Source organism: Aspergillus bombycis (assembly GCF_001792695.1).
Source record: "Aspergillus bombycis strain NRRL26010 chromosome Unknown contig00123, whole genome shotgun sequence".
Lineage (NCBI taxonomy): Eukaryota > Fungi > Ascomycota > Eurotiomycetes > Eurotiales > Aspergillaceae > Aspergillus > Aspergillus bombycis.
In genome coordinates, this window is record NW_019170125.1 from 31 (window position 1) to 14637 (window position 14607).

Sequence of the window (14607 nt, forward strand, 5' to 3'; positions counted from 1 at the left end):
AGAGCACGTCAACACTGACTCCAGCAAATTAGCTGGGTCGTCATGTGCTTGGTCGTCGCAAAACCCATCCAGCCCCATCATGATGATCCTCCTGAACAATCCTGTTCCGGCTCCACTTGGTCGCAGATCCTTAGTCAAGAACCGATGGGTAACGGGAGCTATCGGAAAGCCGTCTACTCCTAGACCGTCTCCGCTACATGGAACAATTACTTCACGAGAGCAGGCGTGGCTTTCGGCCTATTGTTTGCACCGTTGGCCATCCAGGGGTCTACTACGTAGTAGTTGGACTGCAATGTCGATCCAGTTCCCACTCTTGGGCCAAGCTATAGACCTGCGGCTCCGCTCCCGAACCTATAGTGGCCATGGGCGTGGCTAGGTCTCAATCACATCATTGGCTCCGTGTATTCTATGGGGACTGTGGTATTCTATGCTCGCATTAAGAGGAATGTGCTACGATTTACATTGTCGTCCTGCTGGGCGCTGAGCACTCTCAGGCACCAATGATGTTGAGTTGGCCCCATTTGGCTGCATGATCTGGCCATACCTCAGGCTGGTGATGTGATGATAGTCGTGCTAAAAATGAAATTCTCTTCTGCAAAACGCGCAATGCAGAGAGCATTGAGGGTCTGCCTCCTTTTCCGATTTTGCTCATTTAAGATGCATGTGGTGTCAATATGTCTGCTCATTAAAGCACTGTATCCAAAACAGATTTCCCTCTTTCCAGTTTTCAGTCTCTCTTTTCGTTGCTCTCTCTTGGCTTTTGCCTAGTCGCTCATTCCACTTAATGTCAAATCTGTCCATACATTCGTTCATTCATTGATCTGGTGCCTAAACCTGGAGGAGTTCAAACACTTTCATTTTCTAGTTGAACATTGTCTTTCCCTTGTTGTCACTGCAGTTGGCATGAGCCATGTTCAAGTCTGCTTCTGTCAAGTCGGTTTCTGTCCATGAGAGAGAGGTCCCGACAATGTCGGACAGATCTTCTCTCAATTCGGCTACCACGCAAGTTGCCACCACAGAGGAGCATCTGGATCCTCGGGAAGACTGCGCACAGCCCCCTGGCACCCCTAATACACTTGTTCCTGTGCAATCTGAACAAAGCCATGATTTGCAGAAAGAGCCTGTTGCAGACGATGATGACTTTGAAGAAGCTGATGCAGAACAATATACGCGGTTTTCACCCGCACGGAAAATCATCATTGTTTTTGTCCTCTCGTATTGTGCCTTTCTTGCTCCTATCTCCTCAACAGCCATCCTAGCCGCAGTTCCAGAGATATCCAAGACCTTTAAAACGACTGGGGATATAATCAATGCTAGCAATGCACTTTATTTGACGTCCATGGGGGTCGCCTCTCTTGTCTGGGGTCCTCTTAGCCAGGTTTGGGGCCGTCGCCCTGTAAGTTTCACCTCTATGCTTTAGAGTTCTTTGTCTATGACCTTCCACTGACCAGTGTTTGTATTTAGATTTTTGTTGCAAGTGGCGTTCTCTTTTTCATTTTTACGATTGCTACTGCCCTGTCTCCTAACCTCCCTGCCTATTTCGTCTTTCGTATCCTCACTGCTTTCCAAGGGACATCCTTCCTTGTTGTCGGTAGCTCTGCCATTGGAGATGTGTATGAACCTCGCAGCCGAGCATCAGCAATGGTATGGCTTCTATCAGGAAGTATGACCGGGCCTGCGGCTGGCCCTTTCCTCGGAGTATGTCTTGACTCCGTTTCTGATCAGTCATTTAGTAGACAGTGGCTAACTTGAAGACTCAGGGTGTCATCGTGACCTTCCGATCATGGAGGGTAATATTCTGGCTTCTGTCTGCGATGAGCGGGTTTTCCGCCTTGATGCTCATTTTTTTCTTCCCTGAGACGATACACTCTAAAACCGATGGTGATCTGGCCGGGAAGAGTCTTCCCGAGAAGAGCAAGCTACTTTGGCAGCGTGTGTCGCCTGTGCGCGTGATAATCCTTACCTTCTCATACCCTAACATCCTCATTACCGGCTTAGCCGCCGGTGCCCTGGTCTGGAACCAATACGCTCTTTTAACTCCTATTCGTTTTATCCTCAACCCTCGTTTCCACTTAAACAGTCCTATTGAATGCGGTCTCTTTTACCTTGCTCCGGGAGCTGGCTACTTGGCTGGCACCTTTGTCGGTGGTCGTTGGGCCGATTATTTTGTTCGAAAGTACATCAAACGTCGCAACGGCCTCCGCATCCCAGAGGACCGGCTGCGATCTTGCCTAGCATTCGTGTGTGTGGTCGCCCCGGGTTGTATCCTCGTCTATGGCTGGACACTCGACCAGGAAGTCGGCGGTATCCCCGTCCCTGTTATCGCCATGTTCCTACAGGGCGTCGCACAATTATTCTGCTTCCCAAGTATCAATACCTATTGCCTTGACGTGATGCACGATAAGGGCCGTAGTGCTGAGGTCATTGCAGGCAACTACCTTTTCCGGTATGTTTTTGCCGCACTGGGCACCGGTGTCGTCTTACCAGCCACCAAGGCAATGGGTGTGGGATGGTTTAACACAGTCTCGGCTTTGTTTCTGGTTCTTTCTGGGGTATTGGTATGGCTAACAGCTGAATACGGCCCTAAATGGCGCGAAGCCGTCGATTCCAAGTATGAGCAGAAAGAAGCTCAAGAAAAAGAAGCACCTTGTGAGAGTGTCTAGACTTGGTGCTCTGCCGAAAGGAAAAAGAAGCAAAGATATACTTACGGCGTGTTCAATATGTTGGCAAGCATGGTAAAATAGAGGCTGATCTGGGAAAAGTACTTGGGGTTTTGGCGTTTTTTAGACCACATTCTTAATGTGTATAGTTTCATTCTTGTGTTTTATGGTGTAGCGTTTGGCTTTTGTGAATACCCACTTTGTTCCTGTACATTATACTCATAGTCTATATTAGTGTTAGATACGAAGTTTAGAGATGGTTAGATATTTCGTTGACACGGGCAGTAACCTGGTTTCAAACTCTTTCGCGGTGCATGATAATGGTACACGCGCTAAGTATTCGATATGTAGCAACTCTCAATACAGGTAATGATATAATGACCCTAGAACACTCCACTGGTTGCCATATCGTGTTTAGTAATAAAAGAAATATCTTTCCTTGCACTCATTCTTTGGTATTTAGTTAAGCCTCATCTCGCGAAGGCAGCTTTTTCTTCTGCACAAATTTTCGTCCGTCCTGACGACCTTTCTCCACATCCACAAAACTAATCATAATCATGGCAGCAGTACAAATGGCAAAGAGAAATGGAAACCCCATCCAATTGTTCTGTGTATCATTGATGATGGCTTGGATGACATTCGGGCCGATTATCGAGGACTAGATGGACAGTGTTAATACGCTTCGATGGGGCAGCAAATGGCAGACTTACGGCACGGTTGGTGATGCCGAATAGAGCGAAAAACATGTTATCGTATCCTTGGGGCATGAGTTCGCTGATCATAGTTTGGGCGTACTGTTCTGGATTACTATAATTATAACCTCGGAAATTTCGGAAAAGAGACAAACGTACGGCATAGTATGGAGCCTGAAAGAGACCAAAAACAACGTTGTAGAAGTAGAATTCCCACTGTGTGAGCATATCTTGTTAGTAAAGGGCTTGTAGACTTTACGTTAATTTAGTCTGTGTAGTAAATTGACTGACACGATGATGATATCCGATGCGTGTTGTCCACAAACCTAACATACCCCAGAAAGGGATGAACACACTGAAGAAGTTTGTAACGAGAAACATTCGCTTAGTGCTTATCTTGAAGTATTTCTGGATATACCAGAATCCGAAGGTCGAGATAGTTGAGGTTACCGCTTGAGCGATTCCGAGATATGTCAGTTGGAGGAACGAAAAGGATACCTCGTTGTTCTGGATTATGCCAACGAGTGTCCCTGTTAAATGAGACTTCGTTAGCATTGAGCTTGAGCTTCTCGGGTTGACCTGGGGTACACAGCAGTAGCAACCTTACCCGTCGTGTTCAGCCCATCAGCCAGCAAAAAGTACGCAACAAAGTAGAGAAACGTCTGCGGCAGTGACCGAACCTCTCGGAGTGCTACCCATAACTGCTTGAAGCCAATCGTTGCATAACTAGAGCCCTCTGGGACTTGTGGACCAGGCCGCTTCTGCTGGAAAATAAACCACCACACGCCTAGGACGACCCAGTCTGAAGGCTGTTAGCTAAAATTTACGAAGCTAATATGCGCTTAGGTCATCCAGATCGTCCTTACAGGAGTTTGTCAGACACAAAGCAAGATTGTTTGAATAGTCGTTTCCCTGGAGCGGCAGCAAAACGCTCAGATTGAGCGCAAGTGTGAAGAGATAACCAATATTACTGTGCGCAGTGGACACGTTGCTACGTTTCATTAGTACCTACTCAGCAAGGTTGATATAAGATAGGATATCGACCTGATATGGTTTCTCTCCAGCGACTCTATCGTGTCGTACTCCTCCAAGGTGATTTTGTCTTCGCGCAAATCTTCTTCACGGGCCTTGCGGACGTGGGGCATAAAGCGCGCAAGCCGAGGGAAAACTGCTGCATAGAATACCAATGTCGCACCATAAGCAACATATGCGACCACATACATGCCCATCGCTGCAGGCCATTGACTGGGATGCTTGATTGCCATCATACCATACTGCAAAGTCCAACAGACCACGGTGAGGACTAAGAGTAGCCAGCGGCCAAAGGAGCCATAATCTGCAGCACTACCCAACCAAACAAAGATCACCGTCATACAAGTAAAACAAAGCCCATTGGCGATGAGGACGACTGACGAGACGGAGCGAGTGCCGCCGGCCCAAGGAACCACACACGCAGATGACGCTGTGCAAGGTTCATGCGGTACCGTCCCTGGCTGCCAGCCCGCACCGGTCAGGGCCCATTGAAACCTAAAGGGTCTCAATCAGTACAGCTCGTGAGAATCCCGGTCCAGCATGCTTACAGTGCTTGAGAATAAGAGCCAGGACCAACTCCATTATCACCTGAAGGGCAAGGCAATCCAAGTCAGGGAGGACCAGAAGCAAGAGACCTCAACGAGCTCACCATTATAATACAGGTAGTAAGACCATAATTCTTTCCGGGTCGTTGTTGGCTGGTCATAGTCCTCCTCGGCTCTGAAAAGATGGTCAAGCTCATCCCTTGAGGTGGGCCGCTCTTGCTGCGGTACTATATCCTGAACGGTGACATTGGCCTTGCTGGTGGAGTCGGGACTTTCTTCAACAGTTCCGTCGTTGGCAGCACTCAAATCCAGCGAAGAAACGTCTTGACTTCCACTCCGATCGTTGTGAGACATGACGATCGTCCAGCAAGGGATAAAGCGGTCCCTGTCACTCTGTTTCAGAGAGGATGTATGTTGTTATTGAATTGAGAATAGGCGAAAGAACGGGGTAGATTAGTAGAATGAATGGTATGGAGAAAATGGCAAAGATGAGACGACGATAGAGATGGGAAGATAAGAGGTAGACGGTGGTACGTGGTAATCGTGAATCAAGGATGTGTAGTAAATGATAGATTAGGGCACTTTTATCAGAGAAATCATCCGTCGAATCGGATGAATTGATCACTCTTTCCTTTTTTTACCCCGCAATGAAGGAGATAGATGTATCGCTGGCGTTGAGTATACCATTCCTCACTGATGTCAGTGTCGGTGTCGGTGTCGTTGTTTTTATCATTTGTTGACTATTCTCCTTCTAGTTATAAGTTCACGTGAATAAATCCGGGGTTCATGCCTGAACCCAATGTAAGGCAATTTAATCAATCAAACAATCAACCATACTAAACCTTTCCTGGATCCGGGTTTGGATTGAATGGATTGTATGCATTGTATGTATCTTTATTTCTATCGCAACTCTCCCTTCAAGATCCATCCATGTTTCTACCTATAACTATTACCTAACTACTACTAGTCTTCCCTTGAATTCAACTATTATTGGCCCAACTGATGGTCTGATGCTGAGATCTCCCCTCCCCCCGCGTGGGTCTCCTACGGTCCTACCACTCCACTTCAACATTCCTACGCCCATCACCTCCACCACCCGGGTCACCCTTCACCCCTCTTCAACGCTTCATTCTATAGTTGCTGAGATGCAACCCACAGATCTACGTAAAAAAGTCGGCCAGGTACGAACAAGACTTCCTAGCACGGTTTCCAACTAACAACACCAATGTTCAATGAGCTAAGGACCACACTTGTATAGCTTTTCGCGGTCGGCTTTCACGGCCTCACTCCTAGTCTTGAGATCAAAACCTTAATCCACGAATATGGCTTGGGGGGGATTGTTCTTTTCAAGCGAAATATCAGCGATGCAGCCCAGTTGCAAGTAGGCCACTCCATTCATACGATGATACCAAAAAGAAAACAGGGCTAATACTCTTAGTCTCTAATTCATTCTTTACAAGAGGAGGCGAGACTAGCTGGGCATGAGTTCCCCTTGTTTATTGGCATTGACCAAGAGAATGGGTTGGTCACCCGGATTTCACCTCCTATTGCCGCTCAACTCCCTGGCCCTATGGCTCTCGGAGCGACTTATTCCCCAGAGCTTGCTAAGACTGTCGGCGCTGTCACAGGCGAGACGCTGAGATTATTCGGGATAAACATGAACTATGCTCCTGTGTGCGACATCAACTCAGAGCCATTAAACCCAGTGATCGGGGTCCGCAGCTTTGGAGATCACCCTGGATTTGTCGGAAGATTGGCATGCGCTACTGCTCAAGGTCTCCGAGAGCAGAAAGTGGTACCCAGCGTCAAGCACTTCCCAGGACACGGAGATACCGCCGTGGACTCTCATTATGGCCTTCCTGTCATCTCTAAGACAAGAGAACAGCTAGACAAATGTGAATTGAGACCTTTTCGCAGAGCTGTAGCCGAAGGTATTGAGGCAGTAATGACAGCTCACATTTCGCTACCTGCTATTGACGACAGTCAACTCCCTGCTACACTGTCTGCTGAAGCCTTGAATATATTACGGAGGGACATGAGCTATGACGGTATGGTGATCACAGACTGTCTAGAGATGGATGGTATCCGTGCCTCATACGGGACTGAACAGGGGGCGGCCCTCGCTTTAGAGGCAGGCTGTGACAGTATTATGGTCTGTCACACCTATGATGTCCAGGTAGGATCCATCGGCAAGATCTGCGAGGCTGTAGAATCCGGAAAGGTGCCGACTTCGCGCCTGGAGGAAGCTTTTCGCAGAGTAACTGCACTAAAAGCCCGTTTTCTGAGTTGGGACGCAGCTCTCAAGCCACAGAGTCTTGATGGGCTTACATCTCTTAACCAAAAAGGCGCAGAGTTAGCAAAGGAGGCCTATTCTAGATCGGTCACTCTTGTGCGCGATACACAGAGCATTCTTCCCTTGTCTCCTTCATCGAAAATTGCATTTCTCTTCCCAGGTGATAAGACACCGACTGGCGGTGCAGTGGATGGGGAAGGTTTGGGCAGAAAGGGATCCTATAACGCCTCCGTCTATCTCGACATTCTTAGACAATGGAATGGCCAAGCTTTCGAGATTAGGTACGGGCCAGAGGGTCTATCGAGTGAGCAGCTCAGCCTTGTCGAAGCTGCCGATGTGGTCATATTCGCCTCTATCAATGCACGGGAATCAGCATATCAAAGAACGTTGGGCCTTGAACTGCCGCGCCGCAGTCGTTCAATGGTTGCTATGGCACTCTGTAATCCGTATGACTTTCTTGAGGATTCAAGCATTCAGACCTACGTCACCACGTACGAGCCAACATTAGAGGCTTTTACAGTAGCTGTGGAGCATCTCTTTGGGCCGCAGCTAGCAAAGGGGGCTCTACCTGTTGGGCCAGAAAAGCCTGCACCACGTTGGCTCGAAGTGCGACAATATGCAGCTTCAACTGACTTTCCCCAGGTATATGATGTATGGCTCGCAGCTCTGCCCAATTATAAAGTATCTGCAGACAACTTAAATGAAGTGATAACGCCTCCTCCCCATCTTCTTCCTGCCGAATCACACCATCTCGTTGCCAGGACAAGCTGCCCGGAGTCTAAAATCATTGGATTTTGTCTCCTCTTCGTGGTCACTCAGCAAGACACTGTCTGTGTCCAACTTGCAGCATTTGCGGTTGATCCAAAATGGCAGGGTCGGGGAGTAGGGACTGCGTTACTTGCAGAGTGTAAGGCTTGGATGGTGAAAACGTTCAAGCATTCACGGCTAGAGCTGGGAAGTACATTCCCACGTTTCTGGCCTGGACTTCCCATTGACCTGCCGACGGAGGTCCAGGAATTCTTTGTCCATCGGGGATTCCAACTAAACCCTCCAGTCCCACGGTCTGTTGATCTCTATCAAGACATCAAAGAATTTCAAAGTCCAGAGCTGTACGTCACTCGAGCCAAGGAGCGAGGATATACCTTCCGCCCCCTAGAAACTACCGACTACCAAGAATGTATTGTTGGCCAAGAGAAGAACTTCTCGTATAACCAGGTAAGTGATCTAATACTGCTTGTCATCTTTGAGCGTATCATATTGTACTGATACCTATCATAGGCCTGGGTTCAGATGTATCATAAACTTGACCCTAGCAAATACCCGTCTAGCGTAATGACCGCATTTGACCCCAACGGGAAGCAGGTGGGCTGGACGCTAATGCTTTCCCATGAGTCTCCTATGCTCAAGCCGCATTGGGCATTCCCTTCTCTCTGTGGACCCAAAACTGGTCTCATCGGTTGTGTAGGTGTTGACGCAGATTACCGCAAGGAGGGAGTTGGGCTTGCCTTGCTCTGCCATGCGATCGAAGATATGAGGCAGAGAGGAGTTGAGGGGGTTTTTGTTGACTGGGTGAGCCTAGAAGGGTGGTATGAGAAGCTCGGGTTCAAGGTCTGGTGGAGTTGCCGAACGGGGGCAATACAACTCGATGCTTGATAATGATATGAACGAAATCCCTCAGAGATGAAACAAAATTGTCACTGTGGAGCTTACGATGAGTCTTAAGCCCTTATGTGCTGACGACATATCAGTCCCATTGTTATTTCTAGGGATTAACGTGTATAGATGTTCTAAATCGAAGCGGATCCTTCTCTCTAAAATCCAGAGCTGACTCCTCTAGTGGTGTAGTGGTTGGGGCACTTTGCATTACATCCCTGAGATGAGTATGGAGAGCTCACAGACCCGCTTTCTGGAGGCCTGATGTCCCCAGAAGTTCATATCGTGTATACGGTATGATTGTAGTGGAGCATTAGTATGTGAAGTATCGAAGAAACGGTACACTTTCCAACTCCCTGCGATTTGGTTCAATACGAAGTCTCGAAAAGTTCCTCTTTACGGTTGGGGGACCAAACCAGCATAGATTGACGCTCATTATCTCTCAAATGACTACCTGGGTGGAAAACAACCATTCAAGCAATTTTGCATTTCGCATACGCTGATGGAGCTAGTAAAACATGGCGAACGTTAGCCCCATAATCATCCCTAGCCTGGTACATACACGCCATAAGGTCCCATATTAAACCATCGAAAGAATTAGAAAGGCATCCATCAGTAAATCGTCTCGAACTCCTAACCCGGTGAAGCAACAAAGTAGTTCTCTCAATTAAAAGGACATTAGGTCCTGCCTCTTCCTTTAGGTCCGCGTCGCTACGTGGTCGAACTGGTACAAAGGCTCCAGCTTGACATTGCGTCGAAGGATATATCTCTTGACCCAGTATGGGAGTGCTTTCTTGAGCTGGTAGCCGGAGTGCATACGGACAGGGACAGCAAATACGTAGTCCAGCTCCTCCAGGGTGCGCTGCTTAGTCTCCGGGACTAAGAAGAAGATCATGATACATGCTGTAACATTCAAGCCACTGTTCTTATGTTAGGTCTTTGTAGAACAGGGTCCAGAGCAGGACTATTTGAATGACAACTTACGCGTAAAAGGCGAAAGCTCCAGTTGGCGTCATAACCCCTAGCATCCGTGGGAATGTGATGCTGAGCACGGCCGCCCAAAAGAAGTTTGTTGCCACAGCAAAAGACATACCAACCTCTATGTAACAAGATAGAATGTGCGAATTAGCGAATGCTCTCCAAGATCTTTGAGGGTGGGTTTCTCACCTCGATGCGACAGGGGGAAAACCTCGGCAGAGTAAGCAAAAGGGACAGGCCCCTCACCGACTGAATAGAACGCCGCAAACATAAAGACGAAAAGGGAGATACAGGCTAGATGTGCAGTCTGCTCCTGCGGTATGTAAAAGCAAAACCCTGCAGCCAACAGTGTCCAGGCCATTTGCGGGAAGGTAAACAAGAGAAGGGCCCTGCGTCCGTATGTATCGATGGTGAACACAGCCGGAAAGGCGAACAGGAAGTTGATCAGACCAAAGCCCCACGAGGCAAGCAATGCCTCAGTCACATTTGCCCCAGCTTGAGCAAAGATTGTTGAGGAATAGAACGCCACAATATTAATGCCGCACATCTGCTGGGCAAGCATGACTGTCCCTGACGCAAGGGTTGCACGGCGGACACGCGGGATAGTGAACAATTCACCAAGACGCACCAGATAATTGTGCTTACCAACAAGCTCTTCTTCGATCTTGATCTGGGTGTAGATGTAGTACAGGTCTCTGGCGGCCTGCAAATCACTGTTACGCAACTTGCACAGCGACTGGTATGCTTTCCTGACTAACCCCTTCTTGAGATACCAGCGAGGGGATTCAGGGCATAAGAACACCCCAAGAGTCAGAGGAAGAGCTGGAATAAAAGCTGAGCCGAGCTGCAGGCGCCAGGATATAGCACCCGTGTCTTTGATAGCAAGGTTTGCGCAAGTCCCGAGGAAAATTCCAAATGCAGTCCACAATTGCCAGGACATAACCAGGCCGCCACGAATGTTTGCAGGGGTGTTTTCAGCGCAGTATATGGGGATTGTGGCTCCTTTCAGTCCCATCCCAATACCCATCAAGAGGCGAGTGACGAATAACTGAGGCCAGGTTTGAGAGACAGCAGAGCCGATTGGAGTCAGCAAACAGAAAATAGCAGAGATAAAGATGACGCCACGACGGCCCAGGTACTTGTTGAGGGGGTCAGAGATCCAGCAGCCGCCAAACGCAGTTGCGAGGTAAGGCGCACTAGCTTCCATATCAATAGATGAGCAGGTGGAAGGGTGAAACACGTACGAGTTCAGAATACCAACAAGCCACTGGTTTCTGGCCTTGAGTGCACCTTTCTCTGGGATACCAAGGGCATCAGGAAAAGACAAGTTGGCACCTAGTAGCGAAGGAGGTAAATAGACGTTCGACCGTAAGACTATCAAAGATATATACCATTACTTCCCGTCTGGTCCCATCCCCTGAAGAACAATTAGCGATTGCCATAAGTGAACGCAATAGACAATGAGTCGGCAAGGTACATACTGGACGGCAGCCCCAATAGAGCAAAGGCCAATGGTGAAATAGAGCGGCCATGGCTGGCGCCACTTGTGGGTAGTCTCATTAGTAATGACTGTAATTTCGTCATCAGTCATGTTCTCAACGGTCTCAAAACTGTCTGGGTCCCTCGCAATCAGAGCGCCCTTCTTCAGATGATCGAGAATGTCCTGGAGTCCATGCTCATTGGCGAAGTGGTCAACATCTTGAAGGACCTGAGCGGGGGTCAAGTCCGCCAGAGGGTTCTTGATCCTAGAAGGATACATTAGCCTTCATTTGCACAAAAAGGGAGATACTGTGAATTCAGACTGCAAATGACAGATAGCTTACTTGGCAGAGGTGTTCTTGTTGAGATTGATATGCTCAACATGCCCCTTCTCAGAAACGCCATGATCATCGCTGAGGCTGTACAGAACCTGTTAGCAAGGGCTTCTTTAGGGACAGACTATAGATGACAGAGACAACTAACCGTTGCTCCACGTGTGACATCAGATCACCAGGAGGCGTGTCTCCATCCGACTTCACTTTGGAGTCGTCCATGATCACTGAAGCTTACAGAAAGAGACGTATAGAGAACGGTGAATTCAGTCGGTGATTGGGGGGGTTACAGTTTCGATGGCTGAGGTAGAGGAGAGGTAACAGTACTTAGCAGAGGGATGAGGTGGGAATAGGGAGGGAGAAAGAGTTTAAGAAGAAGGGAAAAGTGCGGGGGAGAAGCAGATGAGATGAAAAAAAGAGCAGTGTCATGCGATCTAAAAGGGGAAGGTGTCAGTCATGGAAGCCCTGAGAAATAGGGCTCCAACACAGCAGGTGATGCTTCCCCAGACAGGGTTACCAACAACCATTGCCCAATCAGACCGTGACTGTATTCACCTGGGCACTTAACACTTCTTTCTCTCCGTGGTTCCACTACTGTTTCCCCGTGGGAATCCCCAACCCTGTACTCACTACGAGGTAATCTATCCCCAACACTTTGTCCATGAACAAAGGTAGCTATTACATAGATACTATGTGGTAGTATGGTGCAATGTATCCATATTTCTCTCTCTCGCCTCTTGTTCTGTTTCAACTCAAATACAGTCGCAGAACAATAGAAAACTGGGGAGGGGGTCTCTAGTGAAGCCACTTGATCCAATCCTTTCTAGCAGAAGTACGCTCTACTATACTGTCTATTATTTAAAAGTTCTTTATAGCATGGACAGATACATTCATTCTGTGAGTCTTTTTCGCCCTTCGATATGTTTGTACAATCACGGATGTTTCTAGCCACCCTCGAATCTGACTGCCATTGAGTACCTGAAGCTACTAGTAATTACCAAGGGAATTTTAGTGAGATGGATAGATTATACTAGGTAGTACTATTTAGATGCAAGTCATGCATACCAAGCGTTTCTGGTGGAGCACTAGTAGCCGTTCCTGGAACTCAAAGCACGCCAAGTCCAGTACTATCCTGTCTATGACTTGTGTACAGCGGACTGCCCGCGTTTTGGAAGCAGAGAGCTTCTTACATCGGGTAGTCATAGACAGTGCTAAGGATGTAAGGTAACAAAATGTAGATTATAGGCAGAGGCAGGAGAGGGAAAAGTGACACTGCAATCAACCTTGAAGCCACCTACGTTTCCCAGGAGCTAAACCTGAAGTGTACTAGCGACTGACGATTGGTCACTCCAGTGAGATTGATTTGCTACACTAATCCTGATGTGGAATAGTACAGTCGATTCAACCAGTTCAGTACTCCGAGTTACGATAACAATCATTTGTTGTACTCAAGTTGTACGACCCATATACCATGGGGGAGGATTCTCTCTTTCATTTATATTGTGTTTTCGTTTTTAATCTACCAACTTTTCCCCTCCATGGTCCATGTATACGACAATAACATGATAGGAGTTCTCGGGTGATTATTCCGGGATGACGAGAGAACTTCCATCATCACAACCCACCCAATATCGAGATAATGTCTCCATAATCCACGAGCCATAAATATACTAGCACCAATGGTAAAAGTGTGACCATCCACTTAACGGAGCCAACCATGAAAATCCCAAGGCTCGAAAATCCTGAGAAGCCGGGGTGGATTCACAGCCCGTCAGAATGACCCAACTCGGGGACAATACCGAGGACCAAACCAGATTAATAAAATCTCACATTGTAGGGTAAGGAGTATCAGAGCTGGCTGACATTGCAACATGGGGTTGTTTGGAACAGAAAACCCAAGTAAGATTAGGTTGGCACGGACGCTGAATCCCAATGTTCATACTACCAATACCCTGGAGCAAATTAAACAAAAGTTAATTATTATATCTTTGCAGTGTCCAGCGTTGTGCCGAGGTGTGGATGTGTCTCCTTAACTGGGGATGACGAATAGTGGCAGAAGAAAACTCACAGACAACCACTGCTATTCATTTGATTCGGGACTATAAATATTAAATCATTTGCCAAGGGTCCTACGCTCGCAGTTCATGTTTTAATTCGAGTCGGAGTACTATTCGTGCGGAGCATCACCACATGGGAAAGGATACACTTTGTATATCCTGCTATACGCTCATAGACTTGAGGTCTTCTAATTAATTATATAGCTACATACTAGTAGTTTCTATCAATGAGCTTCCCATAGAGTGGCAAGGCAAATACTGCGGCACTACTACTTTGTACAGTAACCCTAACTCTTTCCAGCAAACGCTCGGGCACTTCCTTGTCACGGGAATAAATTTCCATTTGTCACTCAATAGTATTCATTCTTTAATAACCTGGAGGATTGGGAATGGGATGTCTCGGTTCATGCATAAAGCGATATACTGCTCAAGGTAGTATACTAGCTATATCTCTTGTAGTGCTATGTATTAGTCCTGTTGTTACGGTCGACCTGAAACAGGTGCTCACAAACACAACACAACACTATAGTTTAGAGTTTCACTGAATCTTCACCCGCCGCGTTGACTAGAGTCTTTGTGTTTGTCTACATCAATTAAGTTAATTGGAATGTACTAAAACATTTTCCATAAGAGAAGTGGTCCGCTTTTCACCCTGTGTTTCTGCTTCGTGCCCTTTTTCTGAGGACATAGTCTACAGACTTCAAGGGGCTTATATGCGAAGAGTACTATCATCTGATAGCCCAGGATAATTCACTGAAGCCAGTTTAACCTAGTTAACCGCTACTGGCTAAACCCTATAGTAACCTCGGATTCCGAGAGGATTGATATTCATACAATCTGGCGCATTGGATGGAACGACGTCATCGGGATAGATTAATTCTCCAGG

General features: G+C 47.4%; 4 protein-coding genes across 4 annotated transcripts; 2 read left to right on the forward strand and 2 right to left on the reverse strand.

Moving 5' to 3' along the window:
- Window positions 1–910: 910 nt before the first annotated feature.
- On the forward strand, window positions 911–2663 carry ABOM_010285 (putative MFS transporter; the record flags this gene model as incomplete). The annotated part of the gene is made up of 3 exons (XM_022537413.1): window positions 911–1396; window positions 1465–1698; window positions 1761–2663. The coding sequence occupies 3 exons, from the start codon at window positions 911–913 to the stop codon at window positions 2661–2663; spliced, it is 1623 nt and encodes a 540-aa protein (XP_022384748.1).
- Window positions 2664–3123: 460 nt separating this feature from the next.
- Window positions 3124–5283, reverse strand: ABOM_010286 (uncharacterized protein; the record flags this gene model as incomplete). Its single annotated transcript, XM_022537414.1, has 9 exons — window positions 3124–3318; window positions 3371–3454; window positions 3512–3568; window positions 3644–3882; window positions 3960–4154; window positions 4219–4343; window positions 4436–4879; window positions 4933–4972; window positions 5034–5283. 9 exons carry the CDS (start codon window positions 5281–5283, stop codon window positions 3124–3126), a joined length of 1629 nt encoding a protein of 542 aa, XP_022384749.1.
- A 791-nt stretch (window positions 5284–6074) lies between these two features.
- Window positions 6075–8875, forward strand: ABOM_010287 (putative beta-N-acetylglucosaminidase; the record flags this gene model as incomplete). The annotated part of the gene is made up of 4 exons (XM_022537415.1): window positions 6075–6110; window positions 6188–6310; window positions 6368–8437; window positions 8501–8875. 4 exons carry the CDS (start codon window positions 6075–6077, stop codon window positions 8873–8875), a joined length of 2604 nt encoding a protein of 867 aa, XP_022384750.1.
- Window positions 8876–9572: 697 nt separating this feature from the next.
- Window positions 9573–11886, reverse strand: ABOM_010288 (sugar porter family MFS transporter; the record flags this gene model as incomplete). The annotated part of the gene is made up of 7 exons (XM_022537416.1): window positions 9573–9795; window positions 9860–9974; window positions 10043–11188; window positions 11245–11270; window positions 11335–11598; window positions 11677–11751; window positions 11816–11886. The coding sequence occupies 7 exons, from the start codon at window positions 11884–11886 to the stop codon at window positions 9573–9575; spliced, it is 1920 nt and encodes a 639-aa protein (XP_022384751.1).
- Window positions 11887–14607: the final 2721 nt, after the last annotated feature.